This window comes from Falco peregrinus, chromosome Z (genome assembly GCF_023634155.1).
Source record: "Falco peregrinus isolate bFalPer1 chromosome Z, bFalPer1.pri, whole genome shotgun sequence".
NCBI lineage: Eukaryota > Metazoa > Chordata > Aves > Falconiformes > Falconidae > Falco > Falco peregrinus.
This window is the reverse complement of record NC_073739.1, coordinates 59,049,093-59,070,484: the sequence shown is the minus strand read 5'-3', so window position 1 is coordinate 59,070,484 and position 21,392 is coordinate 59,049,093. Positions and strand designations below refer to the sequence as shown.

Sequence of the window (21,392 nt, the reverse complement as noted above, 5' to 3'; positions counted from 1 at the left end):
TATTCAGCTTTCCTTCACTCTGCCTTCTTGAACGTCTATTAATGAACAGAATATTCAAAACAAATCTAAGAATTAAGAGGGATTGTTAGCACACAGCAAATAGTCTAAACATCTTCACAATGATTTTGACTATGTTTTTAGCATGTTTAAATTTGATTGTGAAATGCAACCCTGGTCCAAAAAGAGTCAACAATCATCACTTTAAAATAGCATTTTGTAAACATACAGTGACATAGATGTTAAATAAGTTTGGCCATTAGAGTTCATTTTTGGATCTATGAGGTGAACAGGAGCTTTCCCAGTGTGCAAGTAAGTAAAGTGTTCTCATTCTGACACTTCAGTGGCATTGGCAGGGGGCTTACTCCTGAGTAACTGCATTGTACCTGAGAAGTACAGTTTTCCCATTTTTCATTCTAAGGACAAACCCCGACCCTTTTAGTGAAGGAAGAAAAATCAATATTTACTTCCTGAAGCTGCTTGTCAAAGCAGGACATCAAAACAGCACCAGTTAAATATATTGAAAACAAACATACATCTCAGGCCTGTTTCTGTAAGGCACCTTTAAATAAATGCAAGACTTTACTTTTCAGGTTTTGTCTCAAGTCACACTGACAACTCCCATGGACCTTTTTAATCTGTGTTGTCAGTTGCTGGAATCAAAACTTGCAACTAAAGATTAATACCTGCTCTCCCTCCTGAGAAAACACATTGAAATATGAAAACCAAGATGACTCCAACTCACTTTCTTGTTAGGTTGTCTAAACAAGTTTTTATATAGGTGTTGTAATAATTAATTTGTTCTTCATAGAATGCTGTCTTGGAGTTAAGTGCATTCAAAGTCTGCTGGAGTTTCACCAGTTCAGCTTTCCGATGATGTCTGTATCTTCTTTGATTCCGGATATCCTAAATAAATTTATTAATTTTTTTGTTTGTTAATTTAAAATTTTAAAAAGTTTCAGCTTATTAGCATTCAAATCTGTAATTATACAAAGTGACTGAATTACTGGGAGAAAGCATGAACTGTCATGTTAGTGAGTACTATGGCTTACGTGATTGTATGGAAGACAACAATCAGATTGCTACTTATGTATATGTGTGGTGATATCTTGAACTCTGCTGTGGTCTCCAAGGCATGACAAACAAGGAAGACATAAGGAAGATGTCTTCATGCTATAAATGAAAGCTTTCTCATGGCTGGTTCCTGGTGTGAGGCCTAAGAAATGAGAGCTTGGGCTTCAACTAGGTAAGAAGTAGCTACTGCTAAACTAGAGCTTCAGTTGAAGGTCATGGTTGAGTTGAGGTAGTTGAAAATAAAATAAAGCAACTTGCAGTCCTAAGGCTCATCCCAACCTTCAGATTGACTTAATGGCTCAAAACAAAGCATCTAGGCTTGTAGGTAGGAAATATGGGGTACTGAATGTATACCTAGAATGGTTTTGTTTTAAGTGGAAGCAGATGCAGACACCTAAACTGAGCAGGGCTTTAAAATAGCACTTCAGAGTAGGTGTAACATGATGTACTTATATTAAAGACTTAGCTCACTTGAGCCATTTACTTATTTATATATTGAAATATTTGCCACTTTTAAAAATATGTATCTATAATATGTGAATCACTCATGTGAGCTATGTGTAATTTACTCATGAGTAATTAAAGATAGTCTAATACACTAAGACTCTTACAGCCAGTGTCGGGTGTGGATTTGGAACAGGATTTGCCTATTTGTCCTCAGCAGGCCCAGTGCTCTACCAGCCTCAGTATGGGCACCATGTTGGCCTGCTGTTCGGCTTATGCCCTACCCAGCCCCTGCAGATCTGTGTTAAACACCAGTCAGAGAACATGTTGGGTTTTTCAAAGACTTTTTTACCTTTACAAAGACTGCATTAATTATTAATTGAAACACTGATGGGTAATTCTGATTCCTTCTAAAATAGAAAAGGCTATACTGAAACACATTGTACTGGAGAAGTTAAAACAGCATCAGTATCAAGTCTGGATAACAAAGATTACAGTGGCATGTTATTCAGTACAGCTAGTTATGCACGAGAGTATCGTCTCCCAATTATTTTCTCAGCAAAGATGATTTATTCCTTGTATGGATACTTCAGTGATTTAGTGTAGTATTCTCTGGAAATTATATATTGCACATCTCTAGCTGGAATGGATTTAGGCCCACTGCCAGCCTAAAACCCGTCAATATACAGGGAAGTATGTTCCATTTACCTTAGCAATCTCATTTATAATTTCTTGGTACTTAGTTGCTGAAGACACTAGACCTGCTTGTTCCAGTGTTCGGAGGTTTCTTTGAATTTTCCTTTTCTTTTGTTCTATTGGTAGCTGCCCATCCTCAAAAATAGACTGACTGTGCTTTATTTTCTCTGGAGTTTTGGAATTTAAGATGGCACGTTTTTCTGCAAGTTTCGAGTGCTGAGATTCCTGGGTAAAAAAATCCAGAAGAGTTATTTTCCAGCTCATGGTAACAGTTCAGTATTCAAGTACACTGAATTCTCAAAGGAGATTATCAAGAATCAAGAGGATATAAATAAAGCCTGCCCCTTACCATATGATGTGAAAGCGCTCCATTTACTGTGCCTTTTGACATACCTTAAGTAACTAATCACAACACCTCATTGTTTATTTCAGTTAATCAAAATATGCCTAAAATCAGCCAGATTATTCACTGACATTTAGTTGTGGAAAAACTGTCCAGATTTCACAGGTGTACCCTACATATGCACACACTGAGGTAAGCTAAAATGTGCACATTGAGATGTAACTTTGTGTGTCAGGATCTACAGGGAAACCTTCAACTGGGAGCTCTTTCCCAGTCAATTCTCATGCCAAGGGCAGCAGTAGTTCCCCAGGCATATGTTTGCTTGTATTACTTAAGCAAATAAACTCAGTGTTAGGGAACTTGACTTAAGATTCTGGAGGTCATGAGAAAAAAAAAATCTAGTAGAAGGGTTCACCTCAGATGGTTTGATTGCACTGAAATACAGAAGAGACCCTGTTTACAAAAAATGCAAAGAAAAAGTATTATTCTAGTTGTGCTAGCTGACAGCAAGACATAATTTTTCTTTTCCTCTGAAGCTGTTACCAATTATACAGTGAAAGAAAATTTGCAAGTCTCACATTTTGAAGGCTCTAGATTCTGAATAATCTAAAACCACCAACAATTATTTCATTGTTACAGAGTGGTAAAGAAAGCTAGAGATACGTTAAGTCTTTCAAATAGCTATAATAAAATATATACCTTCTTTCCTGAACAGGCACAATATAGCACTTACCTGTTGTGCTGTGGCTGGTGTTTCTAGTATTTCTAAGAGTGTATCCCCTGGCTGTGTTCGTATCACATCCACAATAAGTCTTTTGGTCCTTTTAAAAAGGATACATGGATATTACAAAACAGTTGTCACTGAATCACTTGGGCATTTCATTTTCTCAACTGTACAACTAGCAAGCTCCCCCTTTATTATGGATGCTTGGTAATGTTTATGTTTCAGAGCTTCCTTTATTAGTGTTGAACATCTGACTTCTACACAGGTCTGAATAAAGAAAGGCATGCATACTTCTTCCCCTTTTTTAGAAAACAGTTAACCAACTAGCACAGTAAAACAACTGTTAACATAAAAACTCAAGTAACATCTCACATATGGTTTTTAATTATGATCATTATATTCCTATCTGCTGTTTTGCCATCTTTGCAAAGCCTGAGCTATGCATGATTCCATTAAGGGTCATATGTACTGAATAAAGTGGGAACACACTCAAAACTGCTGAACTTCTGAAAGTATTTTACATCTGATGCGGTGCATTTACGCACACCAGTGCATTTATGCACACCATTTAAGGGCAGATACTTCTCTAGAGGCAACCTATGAGGAGCATTTCCTTGCTAAAAAAGGGAAGCTGCTACACCCTGATATGTCAACTAGTTGAGGTTTTTTGGTAAGACTTTATCTCATTCCTGCTGCCTCTTTATCCATAATACTTCCAAGAACTCTGCTGCAGAATTCTGTTAATTTAGAGGACATTGTTACAAATGAGATATAGCTCATTCTTAAAAATTCATAGAAGCTTGAAGATACAGCTTAAGTTTCACAGGAAAATATCTAATTATGATCAAGGCTTCTGTGATAAACCTCATGACTTGGTTTAAAATGATAAATTACCTACACAAATTGTTTGGTGGGGTTTTTTTTGGTATTTTCAGAACTAGGAAGTTTTAAAAAATTCAATTAAATGGCACAAAAGGTTTACTCATATACAGGCAATGTTTTCTAAAAACACCCAGTGTTTGGGTATGATCCAAGCTTCCATGAAAGGGATAGCAAGGTAGGAATGACTGACAGCACAGGCATACCTAAACCACTGCTCCTTCCACGTTAAAGAGGAAACCGGCTAAACCTTCTGGAAATTAGACTGCTCACCCAGAGCTGCTAAGTGCACTGAGCAGTTCTAGCACAATCAACAGCTTCTGAAGGACTGCTGTTAAATGCATATTTCCTTCCCAAACTCCCTTGGAATCCCTTACATTTTACCAGGGAAAAAAAAACCCAAAAAACCAAACTGCAAAAACAATCAAACCCCAAAACAGACTGAAAAAGATTTCCTAAAGCTGGTTCACTTTGACTACATCAACACACTGCTGGCTTTCTCTGCCTGACAATTTCTGTCAGTCTCTGGTGGTCACCACCGCAGCCTACATTAATGTACATGGGACAGCATTAGTGTTTTATGCACTGCCTTAGAAACTGGTGCTGATATGGCCGACAAGACACAAGGCTTATTTCCACTTCCCCTCCCTTCAGCTTCCAATACCCTTGTACCAAACCTGCTCAGCTCTATTGTTTTCCAGAAACGCCCCAACCTGGGGCTGGATGCCTCCCCCTTGACCTGCCACTTGGCATGCAGCACCTGCACACTCAAACCACAACATCCAGGCACCTTAAGCAGAGTCCTCTAGACAGGGCTACCAGCAAATCATAGGGCTCTTTGCAGAAACCTTAAAAGTATTTAATACCCAAGTATTTTTATCTTCACAGTTGCAGCAAGACTCCTCTGCAGCTAAGGTAGGAAAGCTAAGCATATGTATTCACACAACTCTTGTGTAAAAGGCAGCAGTAAGTAACTTCTGATACTGCTGCAATTTAACTCAGGTTGCTAATTAATCTTCTGTCAGATTGTTCACTAAGTTTCCTCAAAATATGAGAAACGTTACTGGAAAATGGTTATACAATAGAGAAGTGAAATTATAGAATCATAGAATCTTTTAGGTTGGAAAAGACCTTTGAGATCATAAAGTCCAACAGTTAATGCAAATCCATCACTGAATCATGTCCCAAAGCACCACATCTATGTGTTTTTCTAAACACCTCCAGGGATGGCGATTCCACCACCTCCCTGGGCAGCCTCTTCCAATGCTCAACCACCCCTTCCAGTGAAGAAAGCTTTACTAATACCCAATCTAAACCTCCCCTGGTGTGACTTGAGGCCATTTCATCTTGTCTTGCGGCTTGTTACCTGGGAGAAGAGACCAGCCCCCACCTGCCTACGACCTCCTTTCAGGTAGTTGTGGAGAGCAGTAAGATCCTCCCCGAGTCTCTTCTCCAGGCTTAACAGCCCCAGTTCCCTCAGCTACTCCTTATAGGACTTGTGCTCCAGATCCTTCATCAGCTTCCTTGCCCTTCTCTGGATAAAAAATTCTTTTGCTATTCTCATGCTATTGTTTCAACATTATTTCCACACAGTGCACAGAATTAAAGACATTTCTTTTGGCCTTGATTTTGCATGTTTTTAGGGATTCCATTAAGGAGTAGCATTTTACTCCTACACAGAGGAAAGAAGGACAGGAAGCACTTTTTTTTTTTAAGTGATAGCAGCAGGCATTCTTATTACAAAACCAGCCTGGGAAAAACTCTAGAGCCTTGGTCTCTGGAACACCAAGTGACTAACACAGTTTTGGTTTGACTGTCATTGCTGTCCCTTTCCTTTAGATCTCAAATTATATTTGACAAGTTACAGAAAAAACTCAGTTTAAAAAACCAAAATGAAACAGGCCTTTATGGCTTTTATAGAAATTGCACTACTTACTACAGACATCCTAGCTAAGAACTTTCTTCAGAAGTAATGCTTCACATACTACCTAGTAAATTCAGTTTACTGATTCTTGATTTGGAAAAAGACCCCTAACAGGTTAGAGTTGAATTACAGCCTCTGTCTACAGTCCTAGTGCTTGCAGAAGTGTAAAATCCTTATGCTGTATTTCCTTTTAAAGGGAACTTCTAACCTTCACACTTGTGGGGTAAAAGTAAGCCTAGTAATAGAGGACAGCAGCCTCCCATTCTCCCTCCTTTGGTTCAGGAAGCGCCAGGATCTTAAATACGCCACTGCTTATTCTGGACAGCTTAAAATAACTTCAAAAGAAGGGTGCCAATAATTTGATACTAAGGGCTTTTATAAAAACATTTTCAACTGTGAAGTAGCCTATATCCCAGGGTAGCCCAGTTACCATTTCTTAATTCACCAAATTGAATAAACACAGTTTTCTTTCCGTGGATAAAAGTATGCGCTATTCCTGCTGAAGTGACAGTCACATCCTGTTCAGATGCCTGATGGCAGTGTGTCAGGGATGTGTTTTCCTTTAAGGGGGAGGAGAGGACAGTGTAATATTGTCTGTCACTTACAAGGCTAGACAGCTTTTCATCTCTGCTTTCCCAAGGCTGTGGTGTTTTAAAGCAGAACACTTTGACAGCTTCGTGGAAGAGTACTTACTAGGTTAGATAATGATCCGGTCATGCTCCAAAATACAAGTGGCAGTACATTTATCTTTCTGGAAGAATGGACAGTTTCTCTGACTTTTGCAGACATTTGAGCAGGACTGAACACAAACTGGCTTTTGAAAACTGAGTACATTCAGCACTTAAGAAATGTGCACAGGCAGGGCAGCAGGGTAGAAGCAACCTTCTTTTAAAAAAAGCAACCCACCAACAAACCAGACAAAAAGCGTAGCCAGAATATAGTTTTTTGAGCAAAACTTACTTTATCATCAGGTTTTTGAGATCCTGATCTTCACCTTCTCGTAACTCATATTTGCTTGTCAGAGATAGTGAAATCTCTGTTTTTGCAAGTTGATTCAGTGTGGTTTCCCTGTTGGGGTCGTTGGGATCAACAGCTCCTTCCCCTGTAAGGAAACATATTTTACTTCAAGTCTGCCAACTTTCCCATGATTCAATGCATGAAGTGAACAAGAACATAGATAAATCAGTGTAAGTCATCAGAAATATTCAGTATTTTAAATAGCACACCCATTCCTATGATTTAGAAGCATTCTTTTTTTTGGGGCATTGAATGATCAATACCATAAGGTAGCTATTTATAAGCCCAGATAGAATATTTTGGAATTGCCACCAATTCTTGCTTTTCATCTACTGATGTGCAAGAGATTCGCATTTCTTCTCAAAGAAGAGTACAAACAATTTAAGATCCTTTGTACTAACATGCAGTGGTAGTGAAAAATTAAAGAGTAGCAGCTATAACTTGGAAGCTGGTATTACCCATGACATCCTAGCTACTTTCTGAATGCTTTACATCTTACTACAATAAAGGCAAACTAATATCAGTCACAAATTTTCCTTATAACTAATACGTTTGCATGATTTTTAAAACTTCATTTTTATTTGGATAATTGAGTAAAAATAAGAAATGGCTGTTTTAAGAATTCCCTGTGCAGTTTTTGTAAGTTTCTAGCACATATTAACAAGAAAAAGGTCAAGTTATTAAAATTACTTGTTTTCTGTCTGCAGCTTCAACACAACTGGATCATTCTGCTTGAAACATTGATGTTTAGATTTTGAATCACATAATCTTTGAGTGAATAGTGCTGTTAGAAGAAGGTTCAACTATAAGGAGCAATGTTACAATTAGTGTTCAGAAAAGAACTATAGTAAATGAAGCAGCTTTCACCATGGGTGGCAAGAGTATTTAAATCAAGCTCTTGTTTAACTCTGCCCCGAGGGTGAAGTTAACCTTAAAGAAGAAGAACTGTATACCTAGGAAAGACTCTACATCAGGAACAGGTCCCAGCCCTTCCAGCAATTCGTTCAGCAGGTCATTCGGCTCAGTAGCAATGGCATCCTGGTGTTCTAATAGTAGCTATAAACAAATGTTAATAAAGTCATCATCATCAAAAAAAGCCCCAACAAAAAAACCACCCAGCATTCCCAGTGTGTTTATACTTGTAAATAAATCTGGAGACTAAACACTGAAAAATACAGACTTAGTGTGATTAGGATTAAGGAGGACCCAAAGTGGGGAAGCATGCTCAGTTCCAGACTATGAATTGTTCTTGCCATAAAACAGCTTGCCATGCTCCTCTGTCAATTGTCTCTGGAGTGCTGAACATCACAGCTAAGCAGAAGGTTAAAATTTGCCTTTAGGACTAATGAAGTACCACAGAGTAAAGGGTGATAATCCCAAGTAGAGCATCTCAGCCTGCATCCTGAACTAAGCACACAAAGGAATGAAGACTGGGTTGTTGGTCCACAGAAAGATACATATTTTTTCTGTATATCCACTCCAGTACCTTACAACTGTATCCGTGATACCGTTCAAAAATTACTATATTTTGTGAGTGAGAAGCCAGCTATGCAACACCTAATAGACTTAGAAGTTGCAGGAGATTTGTGAACATATGCACAATAACTTCCATACCTGGGCACATTCTCAAAACTTTAAGCCACAAAAATACTGGTAAGCCAAATTAATGAAGACCGTGAATGGGGCAGTTACATTTTCTTGAAAACAGGCCCTTGCTATCTGTAAGAAAAGTAACATCATGCTGGCTTAAATAAAGCCAGCAACATTAGTGATGGCTAGATTCAACAGTCCACTACCCATAAAAGCAATATTCCCTGTGTGGAAGACAGATGGAAAGATGTAGTGTCACTAAGCTTCACTGAAATTTAGCTTCAGCAAAGCATGCACAGTAGGCAAAAATGCCAGGATTCCAAGTACTTTAAACACTGCAAGTTATAGTCCTTCAAAAGTTACTGGCTACTAGAAACTCAATGACAACTAGAAGGCGTACGTCAAGAAAAGAAAGGCATTCCAGACATACTTATAAGACACAGTGAGCTTAAGTCCATAACCGTTAACTTGTTTTAAAAAAGTTTATGTGCAGCAGTTACCCCACACTGTACATAATGTTGACCATGATACTGTGGGAACTGCTGAGAAACACTGTATGTACTCATTAGAGCTTCACTGTGCTTGATGCCATACAAGCACAGAGTGACAGAGACATTCACAGGACAAATTCTCTGGGGCAAAGCCAAGAGATACATGGGGAAGAACTAAAAAACCTGAGCTGGTGAATGCAGCAGTTCCCTCATTCCAGCCACATCCTACAGAGTGTGCAATGAAAATTAAGTTTAGGCAAGTGCCTTGGAAGATGATGACAGAGGGCAGATTTGAGAACAGCTTCTGAAGCTGAGCTACACATGACAAACTGTTTATGCATCTCCTGTTATTCAAACTAGGGGTATTTTTGAGCTGTATGACCAAAATGGAAGTTTTAATTTACATTTGCAGGAACAGTGCAGTGTGAGCAGACAACTCAGGCTTAGGCTCCCAGAGGTGGTTTGGTGGAACAGGTGGCACATGACAAGGAGAATCAACTGGTAAATGTACTGCACACAGATAATACCGTGGTCTTCAGAACTATTTGCTTGTTTGCTCTAAGCAGGCAAGTGCATGTAGTCATGTTATCAAAAAAAGACCATTTCCTTGACCTCCTTTGTTTGGCAAATAATTACCTCATATTTTGTAGAGTATTTTATTAGCTAATATAAAATTGCATAGCAATGCTCTGTGACATTAAGATCAAATAACATACTAGACATGCAACAGACCCACTAAAAGGAATATTTGAGCAACGCTAGTGTTTAAATGTAAGCTCTGATCATAAACATGCAGACATAAGTCTATGCCTTAAAAAATTAAAAGAAAGAATAGGCATAAAGGCAATCCAGAAAATAGGTTTTTAGGCTATTAGTTTTGACTTGAATAAAGCTGACTTAGATTATGGTGTAGTGGGAGTTAGGTATTCTACCTTTTCTATAGTGTATCTGACAATATTTGTGGTAAGTTCTTTTTGGGGTGGTAAGGCGGGGCAGGGAACAGTTTGCAAGCCAGGAAACAGATAGTAATATCCCAGCTTTAAAAAGACCATGTGGTAGACATTTAACTTACACCCTAATGAGTCATACTACAGACAGCAGTTAATCTGTTCTTTACCCACGATAAAGAACTGGCAGGATGCCACAGCTCAGTCCTTCCAAATCAGACATTTGCATCTGCTTCCAACAAAACATATGACAGAATTCCAGTCATGAAATACACTGACTTTTCCTCTGTTCCCACAGTCAAAGGAGCTTCTTCAAACTGGCATCACTTTCTTAGCCAAGACAAGAAAGTATTTTTAAGTATAAATAGAAGTGTCACACTAGATTAGAACAAAAATGTTCCTCCCTTCTATCAGAAAATGTTATATTTTTTATATATATATAAATGTCATTTGAGATGATGCTTTTACATGGAAGCAGTCTTCTAGGAAAAATGCAATCTAATACTGAATTCCAGACACGAACTGAAGAAATTATGTCAAAAGGGAGAATGAATACTAAGCTTCCCCAGAGACTGTTGCAAATGTTTAATAATCTGTGCACTTTAGTCTGAGTAGTGTATTTTCATTGACTTACTGAATGGGTATTGATAATTTCTTCAATGGAGATGTATATGACAGGTTTGCTAAGGGTCACCATGTCAGAATATTCATCAATATTGAATTTCTCCTCTGGTTCAGGAACATCACATGCTGCTTGAAAAAAATTCCTAAGAGAAAATTAGAAATACTTCAATAATTATCCCCTATAAACTCAGTTAACCTGTAACATAAAAAAACCCACAATCAGATCTTTGACATGCATTATATTCCTCTTACAACCTGCAGTATACACTTGGTTTCTAAAGGAACCTTTTAAAGGAAGCAACACATTTATACAACAACAAAAATGCCTGTCTTTCCTGTACAGCTGGAGGAAGATTGTTTTAAAGGTAATTTTCTTATCTTCTTATTCAATGAAATGCAATATTTTAATGTAAATTTTAAACACCTAGAGAAATCTGTATTTAGTGCTCTAGAAGATACAAAAGGATTTCCCCAGAGACACCCTCCAGTTTTATGAAGGCACTTGGTAGTGTGAAGCATGCCAAGAAGAAATTATTTGAAATAGCTGCACATAATTACCACTGTGCATACAAATATTTAATTTGCTGTTACTCAAACTGAGCTGCTCAAACTGACAGGAAGTGTAGTATTGTTTATGAATGCAAGAATCTTCAGAGGGAAAAACGCAGTGTGGTTGAAGTGTTACTTTGACATGACTAGCATGTACATGGACCTGAGACCTGCTTCCCAAGACAAGAGGTGTGTATCCAGGCTACTGACAGCTCCAGGGATATGCACAGGCAGCCAAGACACAGCAAGGTCCTCCCATCAGAGGACTGCTTTGTTTCCCAAAGAGGACCTGAATTGGAGCACCTGGGAGAAAGAGTTTTAGATGAGGCCTACAGGCATGCTGCAGGAGCTGTCCTGCCTTCACTGTGCCAGCCCTGTGCTGCTGATAAGGATGCACATTTCAGGTTCAGAGAACCTTTAAATTTGGTATTAAAAAAAAAACCCAAACCAAACAAACCTAAAACCTAGGACTCCTCAGTTTGGAGAGGAAAATCTGAGCAATATGATAATGTCGTACAAAATCACAGCGGTGGGACAAGGGGGTATGCAATCCAACTAGCATGAAAATATTAATTTCAAATAAATGAAAGCAAGCACTGGTTTAACTGACAGGTAGCACAATACTGATTATTGCTTCATCAGGAGATTGTGGAGGTAGATCATCTCGAAGGTTTAAGAAGGGTTTGGACAACTTCCTGCAGAAGGTAATAAATGCATAGGAAAAGATCTAGGTAGGGCTGCTAGCTTTTAACACAGCTAGCATTGCAATTGCAGTTGCTGAGTGAGCACAAGCAGAACAGGCAGCTAAGAGCACTGTTGGTGTTTGTGAAGGGTTTAGTTAAAGTGCAGAGCACAATCACGCAGAGACTCAGCTTCATATAAAGTTGGCTTAATTAGGGGAGGAATTCTTCCTTTTGTAGTGATCAAGGGGCTAACTAGAGTAGGCTCTCTCTTTCATAAGCATTTGTTATTATTGCTAAAACACTTTCTACCCTATTGTTTCTTCATGCTTACAATATCACGCCCTTAAATACTTCATTAAACAGAATGACTAATTTTAACTGTCTGTATTTATGGCAAATCTCACAAGGAAACCCTTTATGTGAACAGTGCATTTGCTTTCATGAAGGGCAGACACTAAAGATAGAAGTTCTGAAAGTGAGTTTGTCACAAAGCTTAAGAACACTTCAAGCTAATAATAATCACCCAAAAAGATAGGCAATAATCCCAAAGAACTAGTGTCCCAGAGTATAGCAAAACATGCTATTTCCTATGACTGCAAGATGAAAGAATAAGATCTGTGTGGAATCTCTCGGCAAAGATGAAAGAATAAAAACAAAACCCACAGCTTTTTCTTGACCAATAGCTTTGTTCTTCTGACAAAACATTCAGCTGTCCTCCTGACACAAAGAACACGTAATTTCTGCTGGATAATGTATCACCCCACGCAGCTCTCACAATGTGTTTGCAGTAAGGAAGCCTTACTGCAACCAAGCCAGCAGAGATTACCAGTTCTCAAAGTAATACTCAAGCAGAAACACAGCCTGTTACTCCCACTTCAGCTTCCTCAGCAGTGAGGAGCTCTCTATGGCAGATCACTGAACATTTTTAACTTTGAGCAAGGAATTCCTACACATAAGGAGTCTACCTGCCTTACACATCCTAGAGCAGAGCTCTTACTGTATAGATGCTTGTGAGGGCTTTGCATACCTGAACTTCTGGTATGTCTGTGAGAGGTAGGTGTTCATAGAGGATAGATGTTCGCTCTCTCCTTCAAAGAGTTTGTTAGAAGCAGCGTGCTGAAGGACTTTGGCAACACAGCCTAGGTTCCTCCTCTGGTCAGAGTGTATCTGACCCCCAGCTGTCATATCAATTATATCAAAACCATCAGGAGCAACAATGGCAGGGTTCATGTAACGATAGTACAGGAGATTGCCCACAATCTAAAAGAAAAAAAATCAAGATATCTTCCCTTTGCATACAGAATTACATTTTACAAAACATGATCAGTCATTTTTACTTCTGACTTAGACCACAGGAACCAGTGCTAGAACCACCCCTAAGACATATGCGTTACCTGTGTGCCTAACTGAAAGAACCTGTGATGCTTTGTAAGATGTGCCTCTTACAACTGCAAACATCAGTTATGGACTTTTACAATGACATTTCAATTTGGTGCTTACTTTAGGTCAGCTAATGCAATGCATTGAGCTGAATAATAAAGATAAATACAACTCTTCTAGATTTAGCAAGGATCAGCTCTAGAGGCTCGTTCTCTGAAGTGCAACAGATACAGGCCAGCAGCTAATGCATTCATTGACAAGGAACACAGTTTTTTATGAGGACTGCATGCAGCCCTAAAAGACTAGAGAACAGATTTTTCCAAACTGCAATTTCTATAATGAAGTTACTGTAACTTGTATTATGCAGATGGTGGCTTCAAATCATTTCTGACCTCAGAAACAGGCAGAACTTTCTGCAATTTGCCTTAGCTTACATGTGGTCACCTGCAGAACTTCCAACTTACACATTTAAAGGCTTTCAGTTGGGTGCCTTATGATCTATTTGCTATTTAGTTTTTTTTTTTTTTATAAATTGAGCAATGCCTTAATCTGTGTTGCTGGAGTGATGGATGGAAGGACCCCATAAATGGTACTTGCAAGGATTTCCAATGCATTGTTAAAACACAAAAGAGCAGAATTAGTTTTTCAGCTGAGAAGTCTGAGGTCTTTTAGGCATCAGGAGATATTTTTTAAACACCGAACAGTATCTTTTTGAGGAGTAGTAAGGAAGTTGTATTGAAATGAATACTTTGTAATTTTAGGACCGTGTCATTAAACACTAACGAAAGCATCTTTACTAAAGTGCAAATAGTTCTAATTTGAGAGAGTTGTCAGTCTCTCAGCTGGCTGGAAAGCTCATGGAGCAATGCCCCTAACCCCACTGAAAAGGCACCATGGCTGTGGTTGGTTAGCGATGATCAGTTGCTGGTACTGCGCTTATCACTTACACTTTACTTTCAGTCTGTACAAATGTCATTTCTAAAACTTACAAGCTTTTTAAGTAATGTAATGATCTACTTGAAATTTTGTTTTAAAGCCCTTTCTCATTCTATTTAAATATTAACACAATTTTAAAACGAATTATTTTTTAATATGTTAACAACTACAGGCAAGGGGGAGAAAAGAAGAAAAAGACCACAGCGGTCTCATGAAAGGACTGCTGGTGGTAAAGACCATAGTACAAAACCAAACGCCTAGATGATTCAGATGAACTCCAACCTTCTGAGAACAATTACTATCCAGAACAGGTTGGGCACTGTTTTCTGTAAGAATTGCTGAGCACCCAGACTAAAGTAGCTAGGTTGAGGCAAAAGAGTTCCCTTCTCCTCCCGTTCCATCACCTCTTTTCAACTCAAGAAGTGCCAAATTCTGTCAGTAAATGCTGGTATTCTCAGTTCCTTAGAATGCTAAAGTGTCAACAAAAATCCCATTCGGCATTAAAAGAACAAGGTGCTGGCAGTTTTCCCTCAGAAGCCTACCTTTAATAGTTCATCTTCTGTTGCATCTGGGAATTTCTCATGGAGCGAGCTCTTCAGAACTTTGGCTATATATCTCATTCCGTAACTATGTGTAGAACAGATGAAAAGGAGAAATATTGGAAAGACTTAGATGAAACACAATAATTATTTTCTAGTCAGCCAAGTTAATGGCTTTTTCCCTAGCCACTTAAAACACAAAGCAAGATGGTAACGGAAAACACAAGTTTCAAGTACGAGAAGCTCAAGAGGCTGCTAAAGCAGAGCAGAAGTGGAGAAACCACTCCCTCTACTGGGAAAGTCAGCAGAGAGGCACATATCATATGCCGTGGAATTTGACAGGATCTCCACTGAGTTTCAAGTGAAACTTCACTGTGCACATGAACTGCAGCTTGGAGACTCTTAACTCAGCACTTACGGCATCATATTGAGAGAAAAGAATATGGATGTGAGAACTTTGTCGGTTACTGCTCGCAAACTCTGAATTGATGATTCCAGTTTATTGACCACTTCTCTGTGTGTTAATGCTTGTTCTGTGGTTACATCATATGGCAATTTGCTGCAAAACAAACAGATATTAAACCAGGATAAATGTATCTGAGAATAAAAGGCATTTATTTTTGCTTCATAGGAGCCATAAGTGAATTGGAAAAAAAGTCAGACAAATACAGTTGAAATAGGCTAACAAAAGCCTCAGGTGCATAACCTTCCTTTTTGTGGAGGGGGGCAGTTTGTTTAGGTGGGGGTGCACACACCATCATGTACCTTCCCTTAAATACAAAAGGGGAATCCTAATCCAAGGCCTGCATCTCCGCATCTCAGTCCCAGCACAGCTCCTCAAAAACCTGGGACACTACTAACATACTGTTATTAAACCTGGGGAAAAGGCTGTAAGTTCTTCCATGGCATAGTCTACTACACTTACAAAGATTAAGTAATTGATGTTTAGAAGTTCATGACCAGGGAAGTGATCCCTTTGTTGTTCACAACAGGTAGAAGTACCTGTGTTTTAAGCATCTATCCCCAAAACCTCTCATTGTGCTGCAGGAAAATGGAGAAGGGATGCATGGGGGCAAGTGCAATTTGTCAGAGAAGGGAAGGGAGACCAGAACTGAGGGATCCCTCAAGCATTTAAATGGTACAGCATGCCCAGGTTCCTCACTCACCTGGCCTCACCAGTCTGCATTTCTAGCTGGTTTACCCATGACTTGTACACATCCACAGGACTAGTGTTGATTACAAGGGACTTGTCCTCCATGATCTCCTTCACCACCGGGGCTAGGAGCTGGCGCAGAGTGTTCTGTCCACGAGCACCTCGATTGAAGCTGACGACCATCTTAATGACAGTAGGGTTTCCAGTAACAATATCCTGTATCTGGTCTACCTTAGAGCTGTATCAAGGACAAAACAGTTCTCAGATCTGACCTGTGTATGCAGTTATCCATGTTTTCAAAACCCACTCTTTTTAAATTACCCTGTTTCCATGTTGAAACATGTTTACACAGTCTATTTCTTAGCCTTTCATATAAAACAAAATTATAGAAACTACTGCCTGAATTCTATATGTGTTATAATAATGTCCCTGGAACATAGCATAGTTAGTGGCAGCTAATATATAACTGATTCAGAACCAAATACCTGTTCAGGGCATAAGATACTGTTTTTTCAGGATAAGCCACCAGTCTCCACTTACAGAACACACATTCACGCAGAGAAAGAAAAGACTTTCTCCACCCTTAGATACTCAAGCACAAAACCAAGAAACACTAGTGTCTGGTTTTTTTAAGTGATTTTTTCCATACAAAAATATTGTCCACCATAGAATTTTTTCCTGAATTGCAAATGGCTTGAGAAAGCAAATAAGTTACCTTGAAAATTAATTTATCTAGTAAGAAAAATAGGCATACAATTTTACAGCAGTTTAAAGATTAACCATCAGATTATTTTAGGTGTGTATCTGGTCTACCTATTCGAACTGTCTGCAACACAAATTAACTTAAGTCTTCTTGCGAGTGCACATACTTTATCTCCTCTTCTAGAGCAGTTTTGAAGAGTTTGAGAAGCAGATATTCTTCTCTTTGATTGGAGGCATAGTTGTATAGAGTGAAGATGACTGTATCCATAAACTTGGTTGATCTGTTTTGTGGCATCTGGAAAATCAGCTTCGCCAGATATGTGGGGTTAGTCTACAAAACAAACAAGTGATGTAAATACTATTGTCCAGGACAAACTACCCCCCACCTGTGGGGCAGCTCTCTACATTTGTCAACACCAAAATCATTTATGTTGACTCCCATATATGTCACTTTTCCACACTGGCTTTACTTTTTCCAAATCCTAATGCAGAAAACACACTGAATACTGCAGTTAGGTAAGTGTGAATAGCACCAATAAGGATTTTATCTGTAGTCTCCAAAGAGTACCTCTGTGCATCAGGTCTATATGTCTGATGACAATGATAATTTACCAAATGACAGTGGCTGTCTACCAAGGTGACATTGCATACTACATGTCCTTTTAAGTATTAGAGAACATCTGCCCTAGGAAGATCTAAAATTCTTCTTGAAAAACTTCAGTGAGGTAAAAAGAGCACAATAACAGATGCAGTATATGCTGTCAGCTGCGTAGCATGCAACTTCTTTCCCACTCCATATAACACACAGTAGTAGTGACAGTAATTTACATGGACAAAAGATATATGGAGGAAAACATTTGTCTTTGGCTTCCATACAGATTGAAGTTATTCTCAAGAAAGAAAAGAAGGTATATTTCTCACACAGTTTGAGAAAATCCTTGCTTTCTTTAATTACAGGAAATATTAGAAGTCAATCATAGTATTTGCTGCAGTCTGCATACTACTATGGAAATCTTTTCATAATCACTAAAACAAAGCAAGAAATATATTTCTAGATTTTCTTTAGCAATTTACTGCCACGTTAATTTTTACATTATGATTTACCTGTAAAAGGTAGAATAAATGTTGATAAGCCTCCAGTTTCTTTCTTCTCTCTTTACTCAAACCTTTGATGCCCTGTTTGTCAACCATAACCATCTCTTCCAGCTGGCTTTTGCTCTTTTTGTTAAGTTTCTTGCTGTGCAGTACCACATCCTGCAGACAGACAATTGAAAGTCTGTATTATATATATTCACAGAACAGGCAAATGGGAGAAAATTACATTTTCCCAACTATGTTAAATGCAATATTCCTCGCAGGGCCTTCATTGGCAGCTTTGTATATTTTACGGCTCTATTCACTAACCAGTCTTTTGAACATCTTTTCCTTGTCACCAGTACGGCTTGCCAACAATGACGAACTGGGAAACCTGATCTCACATACAGATTCATTCATCATTTAGTTAACAAACAAGCTCTCAAATATGATTAGAAGTCTAGTCTATTCTACCACAGAAAAGATGCTTAAAATCTGCCAAGCAATTGCTGTTACCCACAAGTAGCAAAACTAAGAGTGACATTCAGTAGCAAACTGACTTACCACTCAGGGCAACACAACATCTACCACAAAGTATTTTCAGAAGATTAAGACACACAAAGAAATTTAATTTACCAGGAGTATTTTAACTAATTGAGGGCAACCAAGCACTAGCACGGGTTACTTAGAGAGGTTGTGGAGTCTCCACCCTTGGATACATTCAAAAGCTGTCTAGACATGGTCCTGGGCAACCTGCTCTGGGTGGCAGTGCTTGAGCATGGGGGTTGGACCAGGTGACCTCCAGAGGTCTCCTCCAGCCTCAGCCATGCTGTGATTGTGTAAATCCTGAGCTCCCTCAACACATGGAAGTGCTCAGTGCATTCTACCAAGGGAGTCTGAACAGAGCCTGCTGACCTGAAGAGTGATTCTGTTTTTCACCAGCAGTCCAATCTTTATATCCATTAAGTTCAAGTCCTTCTCCAGCTGTTGATTGGATCGAATTTTTGTAACCACTTCTTCCCTTAACCTTGTTACTTCTAGTTCTTCTTGAAAGTCTAAGTCACTTTGGTCCAAGAGGTAGGCAAATTTGCGCAGGACAGCCAAGGGTGGATTTTCAGCACCAACTGTAGTTGAAGTAAATAGGCTTGTTAGTTGACATAATAGTGAACACCCCTAAACCCCCCAGGAAACTGTTGCTGTGCATAAAGTTTTGGAACTGCAGAGAGAAGGTTATGCTAATTAAAGCAATGTTTTTGTCATACTGTTTAAGTACAGCTACCCAAAATTTTTCAGTTTCAGCTGTAAACCAATTTATTTACAAACACACCTGCTTTTGAAAGAGAACAGGAGACAGAAATCCCAGGTGAAAGTTTTTAAAAAATGATTGAACACAGTAGCATACTATTTCCCAAATATACAACATTCAACTGTTACCACTTACTTAGTGTTCTGTAGTCCTCCCTGGCTTTGTTTGCTCTGAGAAACGCTTGTATCTTCACAATTTGGTCACTCTGGAAGGGACCAACATTAAGCAAAAGAATCTAGTTAGGATGCATTTCTGCTCAGAAACACCCTGCAGAACCTTCACCCTCTTCCCCAAGATTCCCAAAACTGCCCTTGCTGTCATGTTACCCTACTTTAATGCTTCACATTCAAAATGGAGAAAAAGGACTTACATGATCCTTGAAGTATTGCAGCCGTTTCCTGTAAGCTGTCTTTGCTAGCCACATTTTGACCCATGACTGAATCTGAAAATTAAATAAAATTTAAGAAAACCTTAACAGACATTGCACAAACTGTTCTCTGTGTGTGTATGAAACTTGCTTCCAACAGCCCTCTTCCACACACTGTTCTCTCCTGCTTGGGACCATAAATGACTGTATCACTAAACTCCAACAGTCCTGTGACCAGATTAATGGACTTCAACTGAAAGAGCAAGTTGAGTTCAAGGGTCTACCAGTCGTGTGTTGTATTATTTTTGGAAGTAATTTCTACCTTCAAGTCTCAGCTCTCAGTTGTAAACCAGTCTCCTTCAGAGACAGGAGATCAATATCCCATCTGTGATCTATGATCTACTCATGAGACACTATCCCAGTAACATCTCAGAAAAGTGAACACTTTCTAGACAGATAGATTTGACAGTTTTTAAGGAAATAACACGCTGTTAGCTCAAATATTTTCAAATTTAGTATTATGGAAATGAAAGCATAAGGAAATCTCTATTATGAGCCACACAAGCTCAGCAAAGCCTGACAGAAGTCAAGCACAGAGCTTTCAAGAAGCAATTTACTTAAGCTGACAATTCAATAATTTTCAACATCATTCAAATTCCTGTAGCACAAGTCCCTCCTGTTTGTGTTCCTAATCTCTGATTCCCAGGTGGTGGAGGATCAAGCCAAAGGGTAAAATATACTCGGGCCTCAAAGCACAATGGAATCTTACCTTAACAATAGCAGCAACGTTGCCTTGAAGCACCTTTAGTCTGTCAATGTAACTTTTCCGTTGTTTGAATCCTTTCCAGAAAGCCTATTTTATAAAAGGCAGAAGACCATTATTACTAATAAAAACCTAATATTTATTAAAATATACATACACTAAAATAATTGTTTATCCTATAGAAAAAAACTGTTACTGTGGTGAAAAGATAACTAAGGTGTAAGTAAGCTTGCCTCCATATTTTTAAGGTGCCCTGATAAATCTTGTGTTAATTTGGCCAATCTCAGCACAAACACTTTGTTGCCCAATGCTGAAGCCATCATTACTGTTATCACCAGTACACCCTCATCCTTTGCTGTCGCAATCACCAACTTCATCCCACACGGGGAAGACTGCCATCTCTTGTGCATTACATCCAAAACCTGCCCCCTAACTAGCTGGACCCCCATTGCTCTTGGCCTGGCCTCCTTCCCAAGTCTTTGGTCTTCTAGAGTTGCTCAGAATCATCTTGTACCACAGACAAGAACGCCCAGTTCCCTCACACGGCAATCCCTTTGCAAGCTCAGAAGCAAAGTCTTGCCAAGGAACCCAACAACAGGGATAACAGGGATAACAGGGAGTCTTGTCTTTACCATATTTTGGCTTTCATCTCTGTCCAGCTGGTAACAGTCTTGTCCTCTACTTGTTGTCTTGTCACAAGTCATTCTTATTTTAAAGCCCACAGAAAACAGAGAACAACTTTATTCACCTACATTTCTCTGTGTTTTTGAACCTGCTCACAGACCCTGTATTCCTCTAACAGTACAGTCATTTGCTGGGCTCAGACATCATGCCAGAAAATGAAAAGCCAGTCCCAATGACAGCTGCTAATGGTAAAGGTACATATCATCATGAAGTTACTATAGATTAAAAAAAAGTTGTACATTTTTTCTAGAATGTGTGTGTGGGGGGTAGGTGGGTGTGACATTTTTCAAGGCTGGAATAAATTGTTTCTAACAGGAGATGTCTATTTCACCATTTAAAACCACTGTGCATGCATTTGTCAGTGTTCACACACTCAGCAGAAAGTTTCCTTTATACTCTTCTTGGAGTTCAGCAAACCGGAGACATACAAGAAATACTGCTAAAGCCTGAGAACACCAGGGCGGCTGACACTCCCTACCCAGCTATGACCTCATGGAGCAGAAGCA

At 39.0% G+C, this 21,392-nt stretch overlaps 1 protein-coding gene across 7 annotated transcripts in view; it reads right to left on the bottom strand.

The window, feature by feature from the left end:
* Positions 1–21,392, bottom strand: part of IQGAP2 (IQ motif containing GTPase activating protein 2) — a 127,915-nt gene that overhangs the window by 2,689 nt on the left and 103,834 nt on the right. For all 7 annotated transcript variants that reach the window (XM_055790519.1, XM_055790523.1, XM_055790521.1 and 4 more), the window contains 16 exons: positions 20,209–20,292; positions 19,443–19,514; positions 19,208–19,277; positions 18,682–18,890; positions 17,797–17,946; positions 16,860–17,023; positions 16,004–16,228; positions 15,256–15,396; positions 14,841–14,925; positions 13,010–13,242; positions 10,761–10,893; positions 8,052–8,154; positions 7,042–7,183; positions 3,288–3,375; positions 2,224–2,436; positions 743–903 (listed from right to left, as the gene is read on the bottom strand). In XM_055790519.1, coding sequence (XP_055646494.1) covers positions 743–903; positions 2,224–2,436; positions 3,288–3,375; positions 7,042–7,183; positions 8,052–8,154; positions 10,761–10,893; positions 13,010–13,242; positions 14,841–14,925; positions 15,256–15,396; positions 16,004–16,228; positions 16,860–17,023; positions 17,797–17,946; positions 18,682–18,890; positions 19,208–19,277; positions 19,443–19,514; positions 20,209–20,292 — 2,273 coding nt within the window. The remainder of the gene's footprint in view (positions 1–742; positions 904–2,223; positions 2,437–3,287; positions 3,376–7,041; positions 7,184–8,051; positions 8,155–10,760; positions 10,894–13,009; positions 13,243–14,840; positions 14,926–15,255; positions 15,397–16,003; positions 16,229–16,859; positions 17,024–17,796; positions 17,947–18,681; positions 18,891–19,207; positions 19,278–19,442; positions 19,515–20,208; positions 20,293–21,392) is intronic.